General features: G+C 38.1%; 1 protein-coding gene across 3 annotated transcripts in view; it reads left to right on the forward strand.

Moving 5' to 3' along the window:
* Nucleotides 1–6,941: 6,941 nt before the first annotated feature.
* Nucleotides 6,942–24,890, forward strand: part of HNRNPLL (heterogeneous nuclear ribonucleoprotein L like) — a 45,222-nt gene continuing 27,273 nt past the window's right edge. The window contains exons 1-4 of one of the 3 annotated variants that reach the window (XM_057497278.1): nucleotides 6,942–7,549; nucleotides 18,815–18,933; nucleotides 22,987–23,224; nucleotides 24,598–24,678. In XM_057497278.1, the coding sequence (XP_057353261.1) occupies nucleotides 7,355–7,549; nucleotides 18,815–18,933; nucleotides 22,987–23,224; nucleotides 24,598–24,678 (633 nt within the window). In that variant the 5' untranslated portion in view covers nucleotides 6,942–7,354. Of the gene's footprint in view, nucleotides 7,550–18,814; nucleotides 18,934–22,986; nucleotides 23,225–24,597; nucleotides 24,684–24,890 lie in introns of all 3 variants that reach the window. The other 2 variants (XM_036931607.2, XM_057497277.1) reach the window with 2 other exon arrangements.

Below are 24,890 nucleotides of genomic sequence, written 5' to 3' on the forward strand. Positions count from 1 at the left end.
TATTAATCGTCTATCAAAGAGAATTAAAGTTTGCCTTTAACCACAGTTTCTAATGCTGTAACTTTGTTAAGTGGGAAGTAGTGGTCCTCAGGATGGATTATATCTGACAGTTTTAGCTTCTTGAATAGACAACATGATTTCAGGAACAGAGAGGGTGTCTCTTCACCCTCATTTATGTGTCCATTATATTTGAAATCCCACATAAGTCTGTGAGGCAGGGGGAAAGGTAAGCAATTGTTGTAGCCTTTTTAAAGATATAAATACTGCCATAGATACAGAGATGGTTGCAACAGCATTTTATTCATTTTCATATCCTTAGTGCCCACCACAGGGTCATGTTGAAAGTGTGTATTATAAACGTTTGTTGAATGGACAGACAGGGGCAGGAGTAGTAATACTGAAATGACTAATTGAATGTGACTGACTTCATCACATTCAGTTGTGTGCAGATGTCTGCAGAGAAGCTTTGTGTTCCGATAAAACCATTAGCACTCATGTTGCAATTGCTTCTTACAGTTATCATTGTACTTAATGATTTAAAGATTGTTGCTCTTCCTATCAGACTTCTAGAAATGTCTGCTAACGTTGGTGGTAGAAGCCAAGATACTGAAGGTCAGGGGACAAATACAAGGCTCTTCATCTCAACCAGGATGAAAAACACTCTCTAGCACGACACTAGTTTTTATTTTAACAGGAATACAAAGGCATTAGCAAATTAATGAATTGATAATGAATTTTTTAAATTAAGGTATTACTGATATACTCTTATGAAGGTTTCATATGAAAAACAATATGGTTACTACATTCGCCCATATTATTGAGTCCCCCACCACACCCCACTGCAGTTACTGTCCATCAGTGTAGTAAGATGCCACAGAGTCACTGCTTGTCTTTTCTGTGCTATGTTGTCTTCTAAGAGTTTTATGCTTTCATGACTTACATTCAGGTCTTTGATCCATTTCAAGTTCACTTTTGTGTATGGGGTTAGACGATAATCCACTTTCATTCTCTTGCATGTAGCTGTCCAGTTTTGCCTGATCAATGAATTTTTAATAACTAGAGAATATGTGTACATGGCACAAAAATAGAAAAGTACATAAGAATATATAAAATATTTGTTCAAGCTGTGGTTTCCAGTCTCCTTCCCTGGAGGTTCTAAAATCAATATGGTAGATATAGGCTAGAAATTGCCAAAACCAAGACATACCAATATAAGACACATGAGCAAAATAGAATTTTGTCTCTCTCATGTAACAGTCTGGAAGTACATGGTCCAGGCTGGGGAGTGGCTTTGCTCCATAAAAATCATCCAGAGGCCTGATGTCTTCAATCTTGCTGTTCTTATAGCATTGTCCATAGTGGATGCTCACCCAGTCCCACATGTACTCCAGCACATGGGAAGGGAAAGAGGACACAGAGGGAAGACACTTTCCTTTTAAGCAAATGATGCATAAGTTGCACCACTGGCAAGAACATAGTCACATGGCCATACCTAGCTGCAAGGGAGACTGGAAAATGTTGTCTTTAGCAAGGTGGCCATAGCCCACTAGGAAATACAGAAGAGAGCTCATTTGGTGTCTAAAAATAAGAATCAATTCTTTTACAATGTGGCAATATTGTCAACTGGATTATGAGTCATTGGTTCTGTCCCTGTATTGAATTGTGATGTCTGGCATCAACTAGACACCTCCGAAATACCCGGAAATAAATAAAGAGCAATCAATAGAGGCCTGAAGCTTCAATACATTTAATTTCTAGATCATTTTTCTTCTTTAACCCATTCTTTTCTTTCTTATATTTGAATTTCTAAGACAGGGGCTTGAAATCTGGAGGTCATTGACAATCTTCCTTCTCCACTATAACACTGGGCAGAATTAATCTTTGAAAGTAGTAAAGTAGGTGAAATTTATCTTTGGTGATCTGTTTTCTTCACCTTCTTTCCCTGGGCATACAATACCCCCAGTGCCCTGATCATTCAGGATTTCATACCACAGGGCACATAGGACTGTTCTCCATGTAAGGCTGTGGCTACAAAATTCTCTCTCTTCCTTCCTCACCCAACAACTATACCCATAATGCTCCACCTCCAGCTGGTCTTAATCGCAGAGGTGTATATTGGTATTCACATAGAAATTTCACAAATATCATTTTTATAAGTTTCTACTTCTTTTCTGCAGAAAGCATTACACTATGGAAACAATCAAGAAGACTGAATTTCCCTCTTCTCTCTTCTTATGGTCATTTTGGTGTCACTGGTGGAACAGTTGAAGCCATCTTAGAGACTTTGCTTTCAGACTAAATTAACATGATATATGAGTACTATCTTCTCTCTCTCTTTAAATATTATGAGAGTTGATTTGGTGGTATGCTGATTATTGCTATCTTTAGTTTCCTTAATTTGTTGCGAGAGTATTAATACTTTATAAAATTTCTGCTACCAATGAAAGATTCCAAAAAGAGTACACACATTGGTCAATATTTGACCAAGACTCAATAACTGACACATTTATTCAAATAGAGCAATGCTTCCCACATCACAGAACAGGCAGAAAATATGAAGGGTTGAAGAGAATCATTATCTCAGCATACCCCACTGATTGGATAGCCTGGTTAAAGACAGCTTATCTAAAATGCCTCTATTCAAAATGTGGTCTTCCCGTCAGCAGCATTGGTGTTACCTGGGATGCTTGGAGCTTGTCAGAAATTCAGAATTGCAGACACTATCCCAATTTACTGAATCAGAATCTGCATTTTCCTAGCATTTCCAGGTGATTTATGTGCATATTAAAATTTGAGAGCACCAATCTAGAAAATAGTGGGTAATGTCACTAGACAGGAGGTTGCACTTACTGGGCACTAACAGAATAGCAGATCACTAAAAACTGCTTATTTCCCCAAAAAGGCAAATCATTAGTTTCTTTTGTACTAAAAATGTTCTTTACAGTACAAAAAGAAGTTTTACTAAAATGGCACTGTCTGAGATTTGGGCTTTGATCCTGTAACTTTTTTTTCATCATAAAGCATTAATATGCACATAGAAGATCTTTCAGCATTCTATAAATGTGCAACACAAAATGTGTGGTCTACTGACCCTACAGATTCTATTTTTTTAGGCGAGTGTGGAGGACAAAGAGGATTGCACCTAAAGTCATTTCACCCTCCTTCAAGCTTCAAGTATGCATCCTGTCCTACAGAGACTGGTTAGCCAAAAATCACATCCTCCAGACTCTTGCAGCTTTTAGTATGAAAGTATTTAGGTTTCAACAATGAGATGCTTCCATATGAGATCTGGGAGGCTGTTTCTCTTCACAGACATGGTTGTGGAGGCATTTTTTTCTTCTGTAGAGGTTCCATTTTTTAGTCATCAGCTTCATGAACATCAGAAAGCATGGATGGTGCATCCATTTTGCTAGTTCAGGGTACGGTTGTTATGGTGCGATTCTGGAAATGGCTGTGGAAGTAGCAGCTTCTTGATGCTGGCAACTTCCAGAGAGTGTCTGTAGTGGTACAGTTCCGAGGCTGTCAGTTTTTCAATGAGGAAGAGCCCAGGATCTTGGTGTATTGGTTCTGAGGTGTGGCTTTGAGAATCGCTCCATTAATACTTTCAATTATTCTGTAGGTATTTTAATGCTTTCTGCTTAAACTAACTGGATTCTGTTCTCTGCAACTGAACTTTGACTGATGTAGTCTGCTCTATCTGTTTTCAGGACCAGTCATGTATTCACTGATTTATTTAACAAATTTTGGTCTTCTCTGAATAAGTGTTGATATACATTATGTAAATAATTTAGATTCTAAATAATTTAGAATGTGAAAGTTGGGTGTGATCAGTAGTACTCAATACTTTTTTGTTAAGTTGATTTTGTTCTACCTATATTTTCACATATGAGATGAATTCACTTTGATAAATTCTATTTCTCCTCACTGGTGGACAGAAATGCTATGCTTTAACTCCTTTTATTTATTGAAGGCATTTTTTATGACTTCTAATGTACTATCAATTCCCGAGTCAGAAAGAAAAGTGAAAATAATTTAAGTATTATTTCTAAGGGCAAGTGGGTATAACTGATGACAAGGATCTGAATTTTACCTGTCATTATCTGGTGTATGAGCTAGTATGTCTAAGGTCAATCTATTTTATTTTTGCAGATTTAGCACACATTTTTGTTTTTTAAAGAGGCCAAACACTGTGGCAGCTCTATCCCCGAAGCAGATGTGCATGACAATAACACCTGAAATAGAATACCACTGTGGTTATACTTGACTACACAGTGAGCCAATAGTGTTCAAGGCACTTCCTGCAGGGTGCATCTTCTTGGAACAGTGGCTTCTTTTCACCAAAACCAACCAAATGTGGATTTAATTAAAGGGGCTAGTGTGGGCAACTGCACCAGAGTGCTCTTTCTTGGTGATCTCTGTCAAACATAGAAAGTGGTATCATCACAAATAACATACTCTGGATTTGATAAAATTTCATGGGAACTAATTGACTTGTCTCCGAATGGACTTTAGTCTAAGCTGGAGTCATATTAAACATGTGTAAATTAAAATACACCTCTAGGGTTCCAGTCCCAGTAACATGGCTTACCAGTAAGGTGTGCATTTATTCAATTTTTGCAGGAGCTGAGACAGGAAACAAAAGTTTTGTATATTCAGTGAAATAGCAGCAATGTTGGAAATTGAGTTTGGGTATGAAAAGCACATACTGTTCATCTCTAGTTGTTCAAATGATGTTATCTATAGCAAATGGTGACAATTTCTCATGATTTCTGAGCCTTTTCCATAGAAATTAAAAAATGAACACTAAACAATTCACTGTATTTGTAATTCCATATAGAAGCTAACTGAATTTCTTTATACCAATAAAAATGGTGCGAACTACCTTTTCATCCTTTCCCAGAATTGGTTATTTAAAGAGCTGTTGCTGAGTTTCTTGGCAGTTTTGGCTACTGGGTGGTGTGTGATTTCCCTGTCTCATCTAAGTTAAATCATGCAGACTATAACCAACGCCCTCCTTCTTTAGTTCTTCTCACAGTATAGTGATGAGCTAGCTAGTGTTTTTCTTATCAAACAATCTACTTTTGCTGTCTGAACCACTCATCTGCAACAAGCTCAAAGGTCACTGCCTATGGTCAATGTACTGATTTATGTTCTTTAAACATGCTTTCTATGTTTTATTTCCTCAGTTTTTTTACTTAACAGTTTGAGTTATTTGAAAAAAGAATTAAGTTCAATACTGGCACATATTGACTCCTACCTATTATTAGTGAACTAAACACTGAGTATAGCAGTAAGGTTTGGCAAGACCAGATGGTTTCTTTACCTACCGATGTGGCTTGCATTCTAAATCTACATCCACAGATTGGATGCAGGCCTTGAGAATTTAAAGTACTTTCCCCTTTACACAAAATATTTGGAAAGTTTGTATGAAGCTTTCTGACTCCTCTCATTCTTCCCAGTGCTCTGCCAATGACGTTTGCTCATCTGTACCCGGCTCTGCAGCTCCCTCTTTGCTATTTCTTCTGTTCACTTCCCTTCTATCTTAATTTAAAAAATAAATTTCTAATTCTTTTTTTTAGTTATTTTGTCAGTGTACATAAATTTGATTATAGCTGTCTGGTATTGTGAAAAAGCTTGCAATTGGATTCCAAAATGACAGGCCCTGTAATTATAAAGTACAAAATAGCTATGTCACAGCACTGTCAGCAATAAATAAAAACGCTTTTTTGGAGGAAATAACTTTGGAGAGATAACTAGAATGAGGGAGGAAACGATCCACACCCTTGGAGGAAAAGCCACATTTAGGGAAGCATCTGAAGGAAGAGGACAACGGAAATACTTAAGTGACTTGTGATCCTAGGCAATCTTCCAAGGGTTAAGTGACAGAGAGCAGTTAGGTTGGTTAGATTTGCCAGTTTCTCTCCTGAAAGATACTGGATCTTTATTTCCCAAGGATAATTCATTTAGCCTTATTGAGCACCTAACTTGTACAGGAGACTGTACAGCAGCTGGATTTGCAAAGACGAAAAGAGCACAGCTGTCTTTAAGCGCTTCTGGTCTTTAAAACGTAACATCCTAAGAGGTAGGTGTAAAGGGCTCTATTGCAAAAAGAGAAAGCAGCAACAAGAAGCTTGGGAAAGTCCTCGGGGCTCCACAGAGGAAGTGAGCTGTGGCCGACACAAACGGAATTTTGATAGGCTTCTGTATCTATCAAAAATAAATGATAATGTGAAATAAATGGACCGTCCAGAAAGGGTAAAGTTGGGATGAAAGGTTAAATTTTATATGGAAGGTTTAAAACACACTCAATTGGAGCAGAGACTTACACAGACAAGTCCCCTATAATTGTCAGTAATGAAGAAGGGTCTAGATGATAAATGAGTGCTAACAGATCAAAGTGACGTTTGCCTGTGTGGAGCGTCTTCTCCGGACTCGGACCTCTCGTAGTAAGAGGTGGATAAAGAATCGACTCACGTCTGTCAGATTTTGCACTCAGCACAGGGAGGTTACTTTCACGGTTCCAAACCCTTTTCTCCCCTCACCCGCTGAAATTTTAGGGCTGTGTGAAGTGTATCTGCAGGGATTTTAGAGGTTTTCCTCATCCTCTTTTGAAGTACTAAAAGCATATAAATTAGCGGGAGGGCGGTTAACACCCGCAGCCCTGGCCTCACTGCGCGTCTCGTGGCCCGACAGCGTTCACCACGCGCCTGGTTACGGGTTAGCCCAACAGCGCTAACGGCCGCGGGGCTGCAAAGGCTCCCGAGCAGCGCGCGGCGCGCCTTGCGCGGTCGGGACTCGCAGGCCAGCGGTGAGTTCAGAAGGCGCTAGGACTGGGACAAGGCCGGGCAGTGGACGGCTTTTGACGAACAGCCCTTACAGCCAATTGAAAACCTGATCGACTTTTCCTCCTGCCAATAGGGAGCGGGACCCAAGCCGAGGGGCGCTTCCCGCGGGCTGCGGCTGGATTCGATCCGGCGCGGCGGCAGCTAAGGCGGGGGCGGAGGCTCGGCCTGGGCGGCTGGGAGCGGATTAGGGGAGGAGGGAAAACCGGAAGCCACGGTCGCGTCCCCATCCTTAGATTCGCTCCCCCGGGCTGGGAGCGTAGACGGAGGAGGAGAAGGGAGAGGCCGAGTGTTGGCTCTGTAATAAAGGGGAGCGGCCACTCGGGAACCTCCTCCCGAGGCGCCCCCTCGTCCCGCCCAGTCTCCGCATCCACCCGGCTCCTGGGTGCGGGGCCCCCGCAGACCTTCGCGAAAGAGGCGCTGCCCGCGGCGGGGACCGGCCGGCGGCGTCCGAGGCCCGCGCGTCGCCGCCACCCCCAGCCGCCTGTCCGCCGGTCCCTCCGGCCGCCGCCATGTCCTCCTCCTCCTCCTCCTCCTCCCCCAGGGAGACTTACGAGGAGGACCGAGAGTACGAGAGCCAGGCCAAGCGCCTCAAGACCGAGGAGGGGGAGATCGACTACTCTGCGGAGGAAGGCGAGACCCGCCGGGAAGCGACGCCCCGGGGCGGGGGCGATGGCGGCGGCAGCGGTCGGAGCTTTTCGCAGCCGGTAACAAAGCGCGATGCCCCGTCCTCGGTGCCTGGAGTGGGCCCGGCGGCCAGGACTCGGCCCCGGGGCCTCTCGCCGTCTCGTTTCCCCCTTCTGCTGCGCTGACCGTTGGGAAGCGCCGGCCCTTTGGCTTTTGTTCTTTACCGTACCTGCTTCCCGCATCCCGACCGCGGGACCGGCCCAGGCTTGGCCTCAGGCCCCGCTGCGAGTCGGCAGCTGCCCCTGAACTCGGGGAGGGCAGCGGGGCGGGGGCGGCGGGGAGGCGTTGCTTCCGCTCCGGGGGGCTTTGGTGCGCTATTAGCTCTTTGTTGGTTCGACTCCTCCGGCTGCTGGCCGGCGGCGGGACGACTGGCTGCGTTCCGTCCCTCTGTCCCCAAGCATCAGCGCGGTGGTCTTGATCACTGGATGGTTGCGTCGTTTCCGCCGAGTGCTCTCTTCATCTAGGTCTTGAGGAGGTAGAGCCGCACTAAAAGACCAATTACATTCTGACATTCTGGCGCTCACACTCTAGTTCCCTTGAAGGTTTAATTTAAGAATGTTTACTCTTGGCAGGTGTGGCGTGCATGTTTGCTACCCTTTTCCATGATTTCCTCAGTACAGTTTTGTAGCTTCTTGGTTAGAAAAAAATGCGTTGATAAGTGTTAGCACAACTCTGCCTTCAAGTAAAACAAATCTTAAAAATCACCTCAGTTTTTATATTGACAGTTTAGTTTATTCCAAACTTGATCCAGGAAAGGGGGAACTGAACCCAGGATTGTATTAATAGACATTCCTAGATCTTGTTTCTCTTACCAAAAATGTTAGCTGCAGGCTCAGCTTAAGTGGGATGGAGACTTTAAGGAAACAAAGCAAAGCAAACATCTTTGTCATTTTTGGGCCACCTAAGCTATCTTAATCACTTTGGTGTTCTTTAAACATTTAACACATTGTGGTTTTTAAAAAAGTAAACTTTACCCGAAGCTTACGAAATTGTACACGTATATTCTATTTTTAGGTTAAAATGTTTGATCTTTTATAAGAGGCAAATTAGAAATCTTTAAAGCTGTTGTTTGAGTTTTTCTGCAAAAAATTCTGATCAGTAGGCCCTAATGTTAGAATTTCCAAATACGATAATGTAATGCATAAAGTTGTAACACATTTAAAAAGGGAACTTTTTCTTTCTCTAAATAGCAAGAGTTTCCTTATGGCTAGATACTACTTTTGCTTTTTTGTGCCTAGCTATTTGGAATATTCAAAATATAAACTTGAAAGTGTGAATAATAGAAGTGCATTTCTACTTAGGAAGTTTCAGTTTGCCGAGGTGAAAATTCTGAAATGTCCTAATGTGACAAAAGGACTGGAGAATGAGGGAGAGAAACAAGGGAAGGTAATCAGTCAATAGCTACAGGCTGTAGCTAACCAGAAACTCCACGTTCTTGGTTGAAGTTGTTTCAGCAATCATCTATACAACTTAGGTATGGAATGCATGTAGTTCAACATTCACATTTTACAGACTAAGAGAACTCAGAGCAGTAGTTAACTGACTTTCCTAAGATCACATAGATTGAATGCTAGCATTCAATGATCAAAATTAAAAGGACTACTGAAGTCAGTAGTTAACTGACTTCAGGTATGGAATGCATGTAATTCAACTTCCACATTTTACACTTTCCCAATGTTACGGCACTGTCAGCAATAAATAAAACCGCTTTTTTGGAGGAAATAACTGTCCCCAGGACCACTTCATCCCCCTTTTGCATGACCAGTGTCTGACCATCATCAACAACTAATCCATGAGCCTTCTCTAAAATGGACTAGCCACCTGTCTCAGGACTTACCCCTTTACATTGGCCCACCTTCCTTATCTGTATTCAGTGTAAATTTAGAGAACTTTATTTCCTTGACAACCCTCATAAATGTGCCCAGTTCCTTGAGTCTGGCAGACAACTTGTTTCTGTTGACTGACTTTGCTGCTGGTGGTACAGAAATTTCCTCTCCCAGACTTAGTCCTTATTCTGGCTAGCATCTGTAAAGGTTCTGTAAACCGTTTTATTTCAGAGATCTCTTGGTGTCTAGAGTTTTTGATTTGTCAAGTTCAAAACCAACTCCACTGTGGAAGTTGGGAACGGGAATATTATAACTGATAGATGTACTGGATCTTTAGTGAATTTCTTTTGCCAGAAGTCTTGCTTGAGTTTTTGTGCACCAGGTTAAAATCTTCCAGTAAGATTTTGTCTTCAAAAGATACTTCAATCAGTTTATAAAACAATGTTTTTTGAAGGCAAATTAAACATCAAGCCAATAGCATTATTTTGGATGTTGGGAAGAAAATAATGTAATATATCAAAGTCTCTAGCTGTAGAAATAGCACTGGACAGGACTTGGGGGGGTCACGAGTGCCAGCATTCAATTATGTGATCTTGGGAAAGTCAGTTAACTACTGCTCTGAGTTCTCTTAGTCTTTAAAATGTGAAAGTTGAACTACATGCATTCATACCTGAAGTTGTATAGTTCAGTGATTAATATAATGGAGCTTTCAGATTACCCAAGCAGGTGTTAATTTATGCAGATTGAGTTACAGATTCTAATTTTTGTTCATCTTCCTGCTGTTGTATTTTAGCAGAGGGTGAGTTGCTTTTATTTAACAGTAGATCCAATATTCCACTGCAAAATCTAATGAAGGCTTATTTTTCCTGTTTTTAAACATTTTTCTTCATGTTATTTTGGATACTATTTTGAAATCATTGCAGCATGGAAACCAGTACATAATAAAATTTTATTAGGATAGGAATTCCCTGGTTAGATGTTTACTGTCTAGTGTGTCATCATCCAGAAACATTGGTAATTCATCTAATGGAAAAGGGTTTGGCTGAATCTCAGTGGTTCTTCGGCCCAGCCGGAGAACCTTTGTGGTCAAACTGTTAAATGCAGAGTACGCATGATGGGCCATCATCAGCTCTCCTTGAAGTTCATAAAGTGCAAAGCAAGACTGCAAAGATTTACTTCGTTTTGCTTCTCATAATTAAGTGACCATGAATGCTTTAGTAATATATGCATTAGATTTAAGGAGGAGAGTAAGAAAAAAGTGTTTCTACAAATGCTCCTAATATAAAGATGAATTGATCATTGTTTTAAGGTATAAACAGAACTGAGTTAATTTGGATATGAGAAATAAGACACCCTCCAAATTTGTGTCTTCTGGCACTTATTTTGAAGAGCAAAAACTCCCAGATTGTTTTAGATTCACTGGGCTGCACTGTTGAACAAAGCTTGATTATGGAGGTTTGTGCTATATATTGTACAATTACTTTATTCTTATGGAGTAAATGGTGGTGTTAAATTTAGCAGGCATTACCTTCAGGATCATATTAATAGTAAATTTCTGTATCTGCTTGCTTCTAAGGAAGCAGCTTGACTTCCAAATATTAGGGCTTCACTTGACAAAACCAAGTGAAGGAATTGAGGAATTGAACTGGGAGGTTACCTATAAAATACTTGCTTTTATAAAGGCTGGTATCAAAAATTTATGGACTGCTAATTCACTTTGGAGACTTTAAAGTTTTTCTTCTATTCTGCTAGTGAGTAAACAGACAGATCAAATATTGTGATTTGTTTGCTGGGGTAAAAATTTAACTTTATGAGCTTTTAATAAACTTCCAAGCTAGCAAAACACCAAGATCTAAGATTTCTAAACAAAGGTATATATATTATATGGAGACTCTAGTTTGAATTTATACACTGTTAAACTTTGAGATTTGAATTACAAAGATGATAACAGTATTACAATGGCTTATTGGATAAATACGGGATGGGAGATGGGATGAGCATCCCTCCTGGCAGAGAAGTTAGAGTCCTTCACAGTGAGCATAGTAACTACCCTATGGGGAATAAAAAAAAAGTTCAAGGATGTGTACACTGAAGGTAAGTACCAGAACCTTGAGGTGTTGATACAGCAGTAATGTTCTATGCCTCCTTTAGCTGAGCTGCTACGCTACAGTAGAGTGAGGATTGTCAGGTCTAGTTTTGGGGAAAAAATGAAAAGTAGTAGGTTATCTTTTGGTTTTAACAAGTGACTGTATTGCTTTGTGTTAGTGCATATAGTGAAAAGAGCTGTTGCTAGGGCCATAAGGCAGGTGTCTGGGCTCTTACCAACATGCTTTGTGACTTCTCTGGAACTCAGCTGGCTGCTATCACATGAAACAGTTGGAGTAGATAATCACTGTGGTCTCTTAATGCATTAAAAAATAATGCTTGAACTCCTGCCATGTGCTACATGCTGTTCTCAGTAATGGTGCTATACTAGTTAAAAAAAAAAAGTATCTGAAAATGTGTGAATCTACGTCATTTAGTGTTTTCATTTTATTCTCTATAAAATTGAATACAGCTTTCAAAGCTTACAGTTCACAGCCACAGCAACGACTCAGATGAGCTTAAGCAAAACAAAAGAGGTGCGAGTAGGGAATTTACTAACTGAGCAAGCCAAGTGGTGGAGCTAGTTTCAGGCATGGCTGGATCAAGGGATTTAGGTGATGTCATACAGACCTGATTCTTTCTCTTTCCGTGTTTCAGCTCTATTTCCTCTACATAGTAATAACCCTAAACTTAAATTCCTGTGTTAGCAAATAAAGAGAAAGAACGCTCTTCTCCCCTAGCACCCATATTTATCTCCTTTGATCAGCCATTTTTTATCTCCCCTTTGCCCAACTAATCAGTCCTGGAATACCTCTGAAGTTGGGGAGGCATGACTGTGTGATTGAGTTATACCAATGGAATAAAATGGAGTTCAGGATTTTGTGTGTGTGTGTTTAACCAGAATAAGGTGGGGAGGAATCCTGGGTAAGCAAAACCAAAGGATTTCTGCTACAGGAGCAAAAAAACTAAGATTTTTTTTTTAAGTTATTTGAATCATAAGGCTGTCCTTTTAATCTTGCTCTGTGACATGATCAAATGTACTTAAAAACTTTGGATAGGAAATTAAAGAGTTTCCCATATTTTAAATCTGCTGTATAGTTTATTTAAAAAAAGAAAAAGTCTGAGAGATGTGATTGTTCATTTTAATTTTAATAAGTATAAAACATAGCGTGAAGCATGGTGTGAATTAAAAATATTTGCAACTGTCCTTCAAACTAATTTGTCCTTCATCTGTATGAAGTCTCCAAAATAAAAGGAGATAATCTTAAACATCTGGAAATACTGTACTTGTTTCTTGATAAATGAGTTGATAAATTTGAATGAATCCATAGAACAATTACCAGAATGGAGAAGGCACTTGAAATCACACCATAAGGAGAATTGCAGAAGAACTAGGGGAATATTTAGCCTGAAGGGTATACTTCAGTGTGATTTAAGAAATCATTACAAATAATTGGAAGGTTATTATGTAGAAGAAGGAAATGTAGATAAGAGTGGGGGTTTCAATTAACATTGAGCCTTTGTTCAATAACTACATCTAAGCCCTATGCTAGCCATTTTATAATTGTTTCATTTATTTATTGTAATCTTATGTGATAAGGATTTTTTTTCTTCTTTTGAGTAGTGAAAGTTCAGAAAGGTTCAGTGACTCGCCTAAGATGACTGAGCCAGTAAATGCCCAAAGATTCATGTGCTGGTCTGACTCCCTAAGGCCTTTTTGGGTAGAAAACCATAGGGAGACAGATTTGGATGCATGTTATGAAGAATTTTTCCAATAATGTAATGGCTTGTTTCATGAGGTAGGATATTTCCTTCCACTGGAGATATATGAGGAGAGGTTAGATAATCACTTGGCAGTGTGTGTGTGGTATTGCGGGATGAATTACTAAATTTGAGGTTGGTCTTTTTTAATCCTATAATTATAGGTGGGCAGTAAAGTTTGTTCAATGGCTATTGAGCCCATGTGGTGCAGGGAGATGTTGGGAAAACAAAATTGCCTAAGGGCATTGTACCTGGCCTTTGTGAGTTACGTTTGTTGCTGTACTGTATGAAGAGATGTTAATGGGCCGTTCTCATTGTCCCAGAAGTTTCATTTATACTCTACTGAGCTTGCCTGATCTCCAGTAGAGCCTGGTCTTCAATCTGCAATAGTTTAAATTAGCATGTAAGATTGGTGATAGTAAGAGTTTGTCCTTGAAATAGCCTTGAGGGGCTGGAACTTGGGAATGAGTATTACTAAGATTGGTCTGTAGCCTGCAGTGGAAACAAATAAAGCCTCTGTTAACAGCTGACCCACTTTACCTGCAAAAGCGGCTGAGTAATTAAAAAAGAAAAAGTGTATGTAAATTGTAGGCATTCCTTCATTTGCTGGCTGCTCACTGGGAATATTGTTTCTAGTCTGATAAGCAATAGATATAAATAACCAGAAAGGAGCCTACATAACTAAACATCTGAAATGGAATTTGGGCATGTGTGTCAGAAAGGATTAAAAAAAAAAATCTCAGTACTTCTCTTCAATGTATTCTTCTTAAGCTGGAGAAGACATGACCAGAGTATTAATATATGACTGGGAAAATGTTTCTTCACCAGTTAAGAATAAACTGCATAGTATGATGCTTAAAAGAGGTAATTCTAGGGTAAAAGAAGCTTTGCAGTGGGTTATTTCACATTTCTTATCATTAGTATATAGTACAGGTAGAGATAAGAAAATACTGATTTAAGAAACATATTGATTTTGGGGTGTGAAGGGGGAGGTGGCAAAAATTTAGTTTGAAAGATATATTTAGTATATCAGTTTTATATTTAGAAAAGCCCTAGGGTTTTGTTTTTTTTTTATCAAGCTACAGAAAGGATGAGACATTTTTAAATCAAGAAAAGGGGATTAATTTAAAGGTCGAGAAATATTAAGGTAGAGGAACTCATGAATGGCAGATTCATTGAGTGGGGAAAGGGAAGAAAAGAGGTTATGGGATGTTTTCAGCCTTGAGGTTGAAAAAATCATACCTTCCCCTACCATACTGATAACACTTAGCATCTTCCAGGTTTTAAAGAATGACTTAAGTCTTGAACTATTCTATTTGGGAGTATAATTAAATAATAACATATTAGAAGCACTTTTTTGAGGGATTGTTAAGTTGGTCCTGTAATCCATTTCTTTATGAGAGGGCCAGTCTGAAAAAAAGTCATGTTTTTTAGAACTGTGTTCAAGATAGTGGTTTATCATTGATGGGAAGGCAGGTAGGAGGAAGAGATATATTCAACTGGTTGGTAGTGTTTTATTAATTAAACTAGTGAGTTAATAAGGATTTTTTATATTATTTCTTCATGCCTTTTCGTAGTTCTTATATAATTTACCAACTTTTTACTGTGTAAAATGTTCAATTATGTATGTCCTCCACCTGGATTGAACAGGTTTTAACACTGTGCTGTTTGGGATTTTATCTCTGTATGTATATAGCTATATTTACATACACACAATTGTTAAGCCCAGGGAATGGAAATCCCGGGGCAGAATACCTCTAAAAACCAAAATCAGTCAATGGGAGAAATAAAGTTTAAAATCCGTTTATTGCTTACAAACTGCAGTCCAGGGCCTTCTCTCTTTCATGCTCCAGCAGAAGCAAAACTGGCCCTCCTCCTCACCTCTCAGGCACCAATAAGCCCTTCGTTGCCCAGGTAATTGCCATTGATATGGAGATGAACTTCTCTCCACAGGAGGAATGAGGCAAATGCACTAAAGCCATACTTCTTTCCACCTCTGAACATCTGTTGATATGCAGATGTACTAAAGCCAGGTGAGATATTCTGGAAATATTACAATTTTACCCACAGGCCACCCCTCCAGAAATCTCACCCTACAATTTACGCATTCCCCCTCTTACTCTCTTAGGACCAAGCTAATTACATACAATAGCAACAGCAATAAAATCATAATCCTCAAACCAGAGGATTCAACCTATGCGGATTAAGTAAGTGTACTTTATGGTATAATCTCTCACTAAGCACAAAGTATGTTTCTACACTTGTTTACTAATTCCTAACAACCATGCTAGATTACTTGCAAACCTTTTACCAAACGTTAGACAAAGTCAAGCCTCTCTTTAAGCATTTTTTTCTTGACAACAGCAACACAATCATAATTCTCAAGCCAGAGGATTCAGCTAGGTTCAAAGTCCCATGCAGATTAAGTCCAAAGCTCGTCCATTCCAGCCATCACGTGGCGGCTGAAGCCAGGGGGCGCATCCAGGACACAAGGACTGTAGAAGCAAGTAACTGTTATTGTGGAGGGCCACTTTGGTATTATTCCAGGAATACACAGGAGGCCAGCTTCTGGGCCTTTTCCCGAAGGTCGCAGAAGAGCCAGCCATTGCCAGTCTATGTGTTGAAATGTCCAGGGCCACATCCATTTTATTCCTAATTGCTGCACTCATCCTTGCAACACATGTCCAGTAAAGTGGGTGCCTTGATCAGTCTCAATCACCAGTGACTGGCCATAGCCTGCAAAGAGATGCTGTAGGCCCCTCTTGGTGGTTTGCTGATCTGCACAATGTGTAGGGAACTCCTTCTGGGCTTAGCTGATTTCTTCAAAGGTCAGTCGCAAGCCCCATCGATGGGCTACAGCCCACACTGTCTTTTGCCCCATGTGCAGCAAACGTTGATATAGCCATTGGGCCGCATCAGAGGCAGGCTTTCCTTCTAGCCAGCACACCTGGGCCAATGCGTCTGCTTCATCATTCTCTGGGGTTGCCAAAGGCAAATGGCCAGTCACATGGTATATGGTAGGTGTCTGTGCCACACCACTCCATGGCCTTTGGGTCCAGTATCTTACCCACCCAGTGATGGGATAGGTGGTTATTACCTTCGTCGAAGCTGTTCTGGCGATGGTCTCCATAGCCAGCAAGATGTGGTACACAGTAGCCAGTTGCTTCTCTATCAAGGTGAACTGGACCTCTGCTCCTTTCCATAGTTGTGACCAGGCTCTGGCTGGCAGCAGTGGCAGAAACAGTAGCCTTAGGCTCAGGCTATGGGCTGGGGTCAGGGTGGCCAGCAGTGGTGGTGGCGCCTCCATGACCACACAAGTGTAGACATGTCCCTCGGCGCGAGTGCCACTTCTCCCATCATTTCTAGGTGCGGCCCTCCCAAAGGTCACACCCATTATGACAGAGTTAGGGTTCAGAGGAATCCTGCAGACTACACCAGATGTAAGTCCAGGGAACGGAAATCCTGGGGCAGAATACCTCTAAAAACTGAAATCACTCAAAGGGAGAAATAAAGTTTAAAATCCGTTTATTGCTTACGAACTGCAGTCTGGGGCCTTCTCTCTCTCCTACTCCAGCAGAAGCAAAACTGGCCCTCCCCCTCACCTCTCAGGTACCTAAGCTCTCCCAGTTGCCCAGGTAATTACCCATTGATATGGAGATGAACTTCACTCCACCCAAGGAATGATGCAAATGCACTAAAGCCATACTTCTTTCCACCTCTGAACATCTATTGATAGGCAGTTGTACTAAAGCCAGGCGAGATATTCTGGAAATATTACAATTTTACCCACATTTATTTTTCCGTAACTATTTGGAAATTGGCACGTATCATGACAGTTCATCCCTAAGTATCCTAGCTTTCCAAAGAATAAGGATATTCTTTTCATAAAATATTACTGTTATCACAATGGTATTGAAGACAATAAGAGTTCCATTATATAATTAATATCCTGTATTTAAATTTCTCCAGTTGTCCCTAAAAAAAGCATTTTTTATCTGTTATAAAATGAAGGCTCACATACTGCCTTTGGTTGTTGCCTCTCTTTAGTCTCAATTTGAAATCCTGCTTTCACCATTTTTTGACACCAACTTTATGTAGAGTCAAAGCCAATATAATTTTCTTTTGCACTTTTACCTTTGCTAGCTGATTAGAATTCTAAGGCTTAACAGACAACTGCCTTTGTCTTATAGATTACTGTTGTTTACTTATTTTTAGAGTAAAATTTGTTTCTCATACTTTAAATGCATGTTCTAAATTAGGTTTTTAGAAGTTATTAAGATTTCTCTTCTTGCATTATTGTCATCCAGTTATATTTAAGAGCTTGATGATGATGCACATTTGGTTTTGTTGAGTTTCATCTAGGCAAAGAGTCTCATTTGTTAAAGTTGCAAATAGAACATTGGTTTGCATATGGTACAATCAGAATGATTCATTTTAAACTTTGTGTCATGTAGTGAATACCTGTGTAACTATAGAAAAGACTCAGCATAAGCAATTCAAATGAAATTCCAAGGATTGAGTTAGTATTTCCAAAGGACTGAATTTATTTGTTGGATTTGATAATAGTGTAAGGCTGCCTTACATACTTCAATCAGTTCTTTAAACTGACGTAATTTTTTATTGGCAGGGCACGAGACTGTTGTATTTTTCTAACAATCTTTATAATGTAGAGAAATTGGTGAGTCTTTAAAATAGCCATAAAGGGATTTAATTAAAATGATTTTTAAGTTTTAACCATAAATCATTTGTACTTTTAAAATAGTCTGTAGGTAGGAGAAAAACCTTCCATTTAATGGATTTATTTTGGTGTATATATGGATTGTATATGGAAGTCATTTCTGAGGTGATGCAAGAGAGGTGCCCAGTGGCTAGTTCTAACTATAGATCTTTGTCTTACTGAACTTGAATAAATAAATGAGAGCTATTTTCATTTTCAAAGTCATCCTCATATATAGTCCCTTTGAAAATTAACTCTAAGACAATATACTTAATATTTTAAAACTTACTGCAGGACATACTCAGAGATACACAGTACTCCATAGGAACCCAGGAAGGCTTACATTTTTTATTACTCCTTGTTCATCATCAAATATGATACCTTAAATAAATTTAGTTTGTCAAGTGTAATGCTAAGTGAGTTACTTTTAGTGGGACCAGATAACTAATTAAACAAGGACAAAAAATACTAATCTATATTACAGGAAAAATAAGATATATTATCTCTATATTAAGGTTTTTAAATTGGAGCTTTTTGTTTACTTGGACTACCTGAGAATTTGATCTTTTGGAGGTGAAACTATGAACTTAGGAGTATAAAATAGATTTCCAGTCATAGCCTGCTCTGTGTATTTGCTGAAATTTTTTCTGAGATTTCCTTGAATTTGAAATAAGTTATTAAATAACTTACATTGTACTTATTGAGGGGCAGAAATAAAAAATTGTTATGTAAAACATTTAATTGATAATTTTACTCTCAGGTGCTTTTGCTGAGTTGTGAATTGCTTTGGTTTGGGTTTAATTTTTTCAATGTTTGCCTTTTACTGCAGAGTTGAATTTACTGAAAGATGGAATGTAGACTTAACTTTTAAACCACAAATAATTTTCTCTTGCTAGGAGGCTGGTGGAAGCCATCATAAAGTTTCTGTTTCACCTGTTGTCCATGTTCGAGGACTCTGTGAATCTGTGGTGGAAGCAGACCTTGTGGAGGCTCTGGAGAAATTTGGGACAATATGGTAAGGCTAATAGGGACTTCATCCCAATTTCAAACAGTATAGTACAACAAGCCTTGCTTGCTTGCTACTTGCTACAAGCCTCAATGTTTAATCATAGTATATTTTAAGTTTGCCTGTGACTATAGTTCTTTACAACCTTATAAACCTGTTATTTTTAACTTCCCTGGGATTATGCATTGTCCCGGGTCCCTGGTCTTCAACTAGGTTGTGTGTAAAATTGATTATTCTATCTTTGTTCAGATTTTCAAATGAACCTCTGATTCCTTCTTCAACACTTCTTTAACCCAGTGAGTTTATTATGCTCTTCATCTTCATAGTTTGAGGTAGTGGTACTTAAGTACTGTTTTTGTTGTTGTTATTTATTTTGGAATATTTTAAGAATTAATTGGCAACTGCAAGTGGGTAAATTAAGGGTAGGTGAGTGTTGCTGTGAGTTCTTACGCAGATCATGAGCAGTCAGTGTTTTATCTTAGCTTATGTTCCTTTTGTGTTTTGTACTCATGGCAGACTCTTCCTTTCTCTTCCCAAAGCTGGTGTATGCTTAAGAATACTGACTTAAGTGAACACATAATCAGAAAAGTGAATTTGCTGCCAAAAATAAAAACTCAAAAATTGTTTCTAAATTACTTTTGGAGTTTGCCTGGCTGTTCTCTTTGTAGTATGGATAATCTAGATTTGATTTTATTATTTTTTCCTTGATGAATGAATATGTCTGGGGTTTTTGTTATAGGCATCAGGGACACAGACTTAGTCAAAATATATAAACAGAAGAGACATTTCAATATATTTGCTGAGTTAGGTTGATTGCTTCAGTTTTATAAAAATTGGTGTATGGAGTTTTGAATAATGAAAGGATGATGTATATAAATAGATGGTGAGGAGGGATTAGACATGTCTAGCAAAAAGGAATCATTGCTTCAAGGAGTAGGAGTAATGTTAGGTGACTGCTTCCATTATGCCATCTTTTTATTAATTTCTTTGGTGATCTCACTGAGGAGGTGAATGACTTGGCAAACCTATTATCCTCAAAGTACATACTTCAGAAACCACTGTTACATACTGTTTGTAGCTTGGAGGTAGAAATTGGGAATCCACGTGGGTATATATGCCCATTTCTTGAAGGATTGCTGAGATGACTATATCACTTCTTAGTCACTTGGAGTGGATATGGGAAGTTAATTCTGCCCAGAGATTTCTATATTGAAGCAGACTCTTCAGACCTTCTTTAGATTTGTGGGTTGGCACTAGATTAACCCCATGAATTGCATTGTCTTATGGAGTTATGAAGAAATGGCTAACTCATGTTTTTCTTCTGTTCTTGTATATTTAGGGCTTTTAAGTTATGTTCTTATAGGCAAGAAATACTGAAGCAATGTCAGAAAACAAGTTGATGAGCAAATATAATTAAAAACTTTAGGGAAATAATAGCTGTATTAGTATTTTGCTGTTAATTATTATCATGACCTGAATGTTGGGGATAAAAGAAATAGAAATGTTTAAGTTGGTGAGTAATTTGAATTACTTTTGGGTGGCCTGTCCATTTCTAGACTCTCTGCTTTTTGAAACTTGGTCCATGGTAAAGTGTTCATATATGAATGTTACTCAGTTACTTTGCATAGTGCATCATTCTGCCTTCAAGATTGGTAGTTACATGAATAGGAAAGTCATGAAATAATTGGGACAAATTAGTGTATATTTAAGAGCTTAACTGGCATAAATGTGTGTAGTAGGAGTTTCAGTTGTATGAAGTGATCTTGAATAATAGGTGAGTAGTATTAAAGCTGAAAGAACCTTGATTGGCCTCCAGTGGGGAGTAGGTGTTTTGCTTCAAAATGTTGGCATTTATAGAATCTTTCTCTGTTTGTGGTTATTTAGTGGTGTGTGTATGGCATTATAAAGATTATATAGAAGCTGCTCATATTAAAAAGGTGAGTCACTAAGTTCAATGTACAATAATTTTATATCTAAAGACTAGATGTAGAGGAAAGAAGTTCATGAGAAATGTTAGCGAGAATAGTTGTGTCAGGAAAATAAAATTGCTGTATTTTTTGTCTTTATTCTGTAGTATATTCATGTACTAAATCAAAAGAATATTTAAAAATATGTGGTAAGTCTCTTTTCCTCCATTTTCCCCTCCCATTAAAGGAGAGGATGCTGGGTATAGTGATTAGCTATACTAGTTAAAGATTTTTAAACTGTCGGAGCCTAATTCATATAGTTTTATTTAAAAATCAGTAAATATAAGTTGAAAGCACCAACCTTACCGTGTCCCTAAGCCTTTTTGTTAATTTTTTCTTTCTTTGGTCTTCCATTCTTCTTCACATTAATGCTTTTTAAAGATTAAAAAAAAATTGTGTGCCAGACAATTTAAGTGCATTCCAAATTTTTTTTGAAACATTAACATTCTAATTTCTGTTCTCTATCTTCCTGTGATGCCACTTTCCTGGGTAACCTTTTTAACTTTAAATTTTGTCCTGTAGCTCACCACTTATTGTAGTTACAGAAAGCAGTTTTACTATCATCAAGTCTATAAGAGGCCAATAAAGAATTTATTTCTGAATCTTTTAAATTTTTCTGTATTTCCAAAGAGCCAAAGGGCATTGTTAACATAATTATTTGGTAATATTATTTAGCTGTTAAACTAGCTTATATTTATGAAGAGAAATATTTATTCTTTTAAAACATTTTTAGCATATACCTGATTCCAGGGTTTTCTCTTCTTTTGTATGCAAGATTATAGAACTTCAGCAAGGAGACTGCATTGTCTAAAAGCAGTGTTTCTCTCCAATGATTTGTATCTTGCATTTATAGTTGATAAATATTTAATCCAAGGCCTTATTGTTTGTGTATTTTCTTCTTTAATTTTGAATGATGTGGTTGGGGAGAGAGATAACAGGTCTCAAAGACCAACAAATATTGATTGAATATCTGTTGTATGCCAGGCTCCATTTCTAGATTCTGAGAATATAAAGATGAATGAGGCAAGGCAAGCAGTAACTTAACAGTAATAATAATCTTAACAGTAATCCTTCAAGTTTTATAAATGAGGAAACTGAAATTCATGAGAAATTACAAAATTTGCCAGGCTACAGAGTGGTCTGTCTTGTATTGATAAGAAACATTTGACAGTTCCTAAAGTGTATCAGTAGGTCCTGGATGCTTGACTGAGAAGCAGTGCTATCCCTGAGTATGTAACCTGTTGTTACTTTTCTGCCCTCCTGCTGCTATAAAAACCATGTTAGCTATATTTTAAAACATTTTTAAGGTCCTTGTTCCTGTGAATATAGGACATCTCGTGTTTCCCCTGCTGTGATCTGCGTGCTCTGATTTCTCTATTCCCTCCCTTACTTCATTTTTTTTTCATTTCATGTATTAAAATATACCCCGCAAAAAAGAATATACAGTGAAAAATAAACACTTCACCCTCATGCCCATAGGCAACTATGAATACCATATTCTAGTGAGTATCTTTTCATGGATTCTTTAATATTTAAAAACATTTTGGAGGAGATTATTTACATGAAATTTGGTTGGTTTCAGTTGCTTCTATGTGTCTTTTGGTTTTCCATTTTTAGTGAAGATAAATGAAAGTATAGTTAGTTCTTAGTTACGGTGTGGACACTTTTATTTATTTGGAAAATTTGATAGAGGTAATAGTTTCTATTATTAGGGGTCCCAAATGCTAACCTTCTGTTTTGTCTCTGTTGGTCTCTGTATCTAGATATTTTCTAATACTTCTTAAGAGTGGCAGCCTGAGAATAAACTAGGCAGTGTCATTAGTGACAAGAGAGAATTGTTCTTGAGGGCATAAAGTGAATAAGCTGTCAACCACAGTAGGATAAGCTTTCAAATATGCACCATTTTCCTGTTATACCACAATTTATTTGGATGATTTAAGACTTGACTAACATTGGATGTAGATAGTGAAGAATACTAATCTGTATGATTTGACACATTTTTATTAAAATCTGTTTTTACTTGATTGAGAACAAATAAAGCTAGTTTAATTTAATCATATAATATTTGTGTATTCCCTCCCAATCTTCCTTTCAGCTATGTGATGATGATGCCATTTAAACGGCAGGCTCTCGTGGAATTTGAGAATATAGATAGTGCCAAAGAATGTGTGACATTTGCTGCAGAAGAACCCGTGTACATTGCTGGTCAACAGGCTTTTTTCAACTATTCTACAAGCAAAAGGATCACTCGGCCAGGGAATACTGATGACCCATCAGGTGGCAACAAAGTTCTTCTCCTATCAATTCAGAATCCTCTCTATCCAATCACAGTGGTATGTATTTTAGTATAATAAACTAAATTAAAAGTGATCTTAGGATTTGCATCTAGAGTGACTCACCCATAGTTTTCTTCACTGCCCTCTAGTTATTTGAAAATAGTGGGAGTTTTTTTAGAATTATTAAAATTAATCTTAATTTTGACTGTCAAGTTCAGTGAACAAAGGAATGGTAGAGCAGTGAAGCTAAAAAGGTCAGAAGCGTAGTTGTCATAGTTAAACAAGCACATTTAAAATTTTTTACTTGCTATCAGTTTTAACTCTGTTTCTAATAATGAATTAGACCTGTTGGAAATGATCCAAGAACTCTCTCACACACTGTATTAAAGAGCATCTACGACGTAATGACAGGACGCTACAGTACAATAAGGTGCTTTTATCAGAAACTGTTTTGAGATAGCTTGTTAAAAACCTGTCTGGTTTGCTTAAAATTCCATCTTACCCTTTAAAAAAGTATTATAGTAGAATTTTAAAAAGGATTCATGTTCTGAACCAGTTGTCTTCTGCTTCATAATCACAGGCTGTTTTATATAATACACTAGTGACAAGGACACTGGATTTTTATAGTGAATAGAATAACACAGTAAGGGAAGCTTCAATTAGTATGATTTCTGGAAGGGTATATGATAGTGGGACTTAAACTTAAAATATCAGATAAACTATTTAAATCTATTTACTTTTATAATACAGGCTTATTAATAAATTTGGTGTTTTGGGAAAAGAATATGTAACTAATCTAGTACAAGTACTGTGATTTGGTTACTGTTGTATGCCTGGTACTTAATGATGTGGCTGTGTAATTGTAGGGGCTCAAGTAATTTCTTTAAAGTTGAACAGTTGCTCCTAAGTGGGTATTTGTGTTCTCTCTTAGATGGTTCAATTATCTTATTTGGTGACATCTAACACTGTATAAATGATCTTCCCTGGGTCTTTTCTCTGTAGCCATTGTCCTTAGAAAAATGAATACCAAGTTCTGTTATTACCCTTAATAAGTATTTATCACTATAATTCAAGCAGTTACAATATTAATATTTCACAGTCACATTTGGAATAAAAACCAAATTCATTGATTACAGTTTTGGTTTATTGTATATTATCAGAAGTTATTTTAGGCACCTGTTAAAAAAACTGAGTCATTTGGGAGATAAAATAGCTAATAGTGCTTTTCAAATGTTTCATTGGAACCTCTCCAACTTGGGTATATCATGTAAGTGAAGAAATACCTTTAGATTTATTAAAGTTTTACAATTTCAATAATTCATAGAAATGACATATTGACAGGGTTTTTTTTTTTTTTTTGTATAACAGTATAGCTTTAATGTTTTTCCAAACACAAAATGTGAAGAAATCTTGTATCCTTTCCTTCATAGGATGTTTTATATACTGTATGCAACCCTGTTGGAAAAGTGCAACGTATTGTTATATTCAAGAGGAATGGGATACAAGCAATGGTTGAATATCCTTTACTTTTAAATATTTTATTGGTATGTTTATAAATGCTATGTAATATAGACTTTATTTTTTCCTGCTTAACCATTTCTAAAGTAGTGTTTATTCCCCCTCATCAGAAAACCCTACTTGTCATGGGAGAATATATTCATAAATGACAGATCTGATAAAGGGTTGACATCCAAAATATATAAAGAGCTCATACACCTCAACA

Source organism: Manis pentadactyla, chromosome 2, assembly GCF_030020395.1.
Source record: "Manis pentadactyla isolate mManPen7 chromosome 2, mManPen7.hap1, whole genome shotgun sequence".
In the NCBI taxonomy this organism is placed as follows: Eukaryota; Metazoa; Chordata; class Mammalia; order Pholidota; family Manidae; genus Manis; species Manis pentadactyla.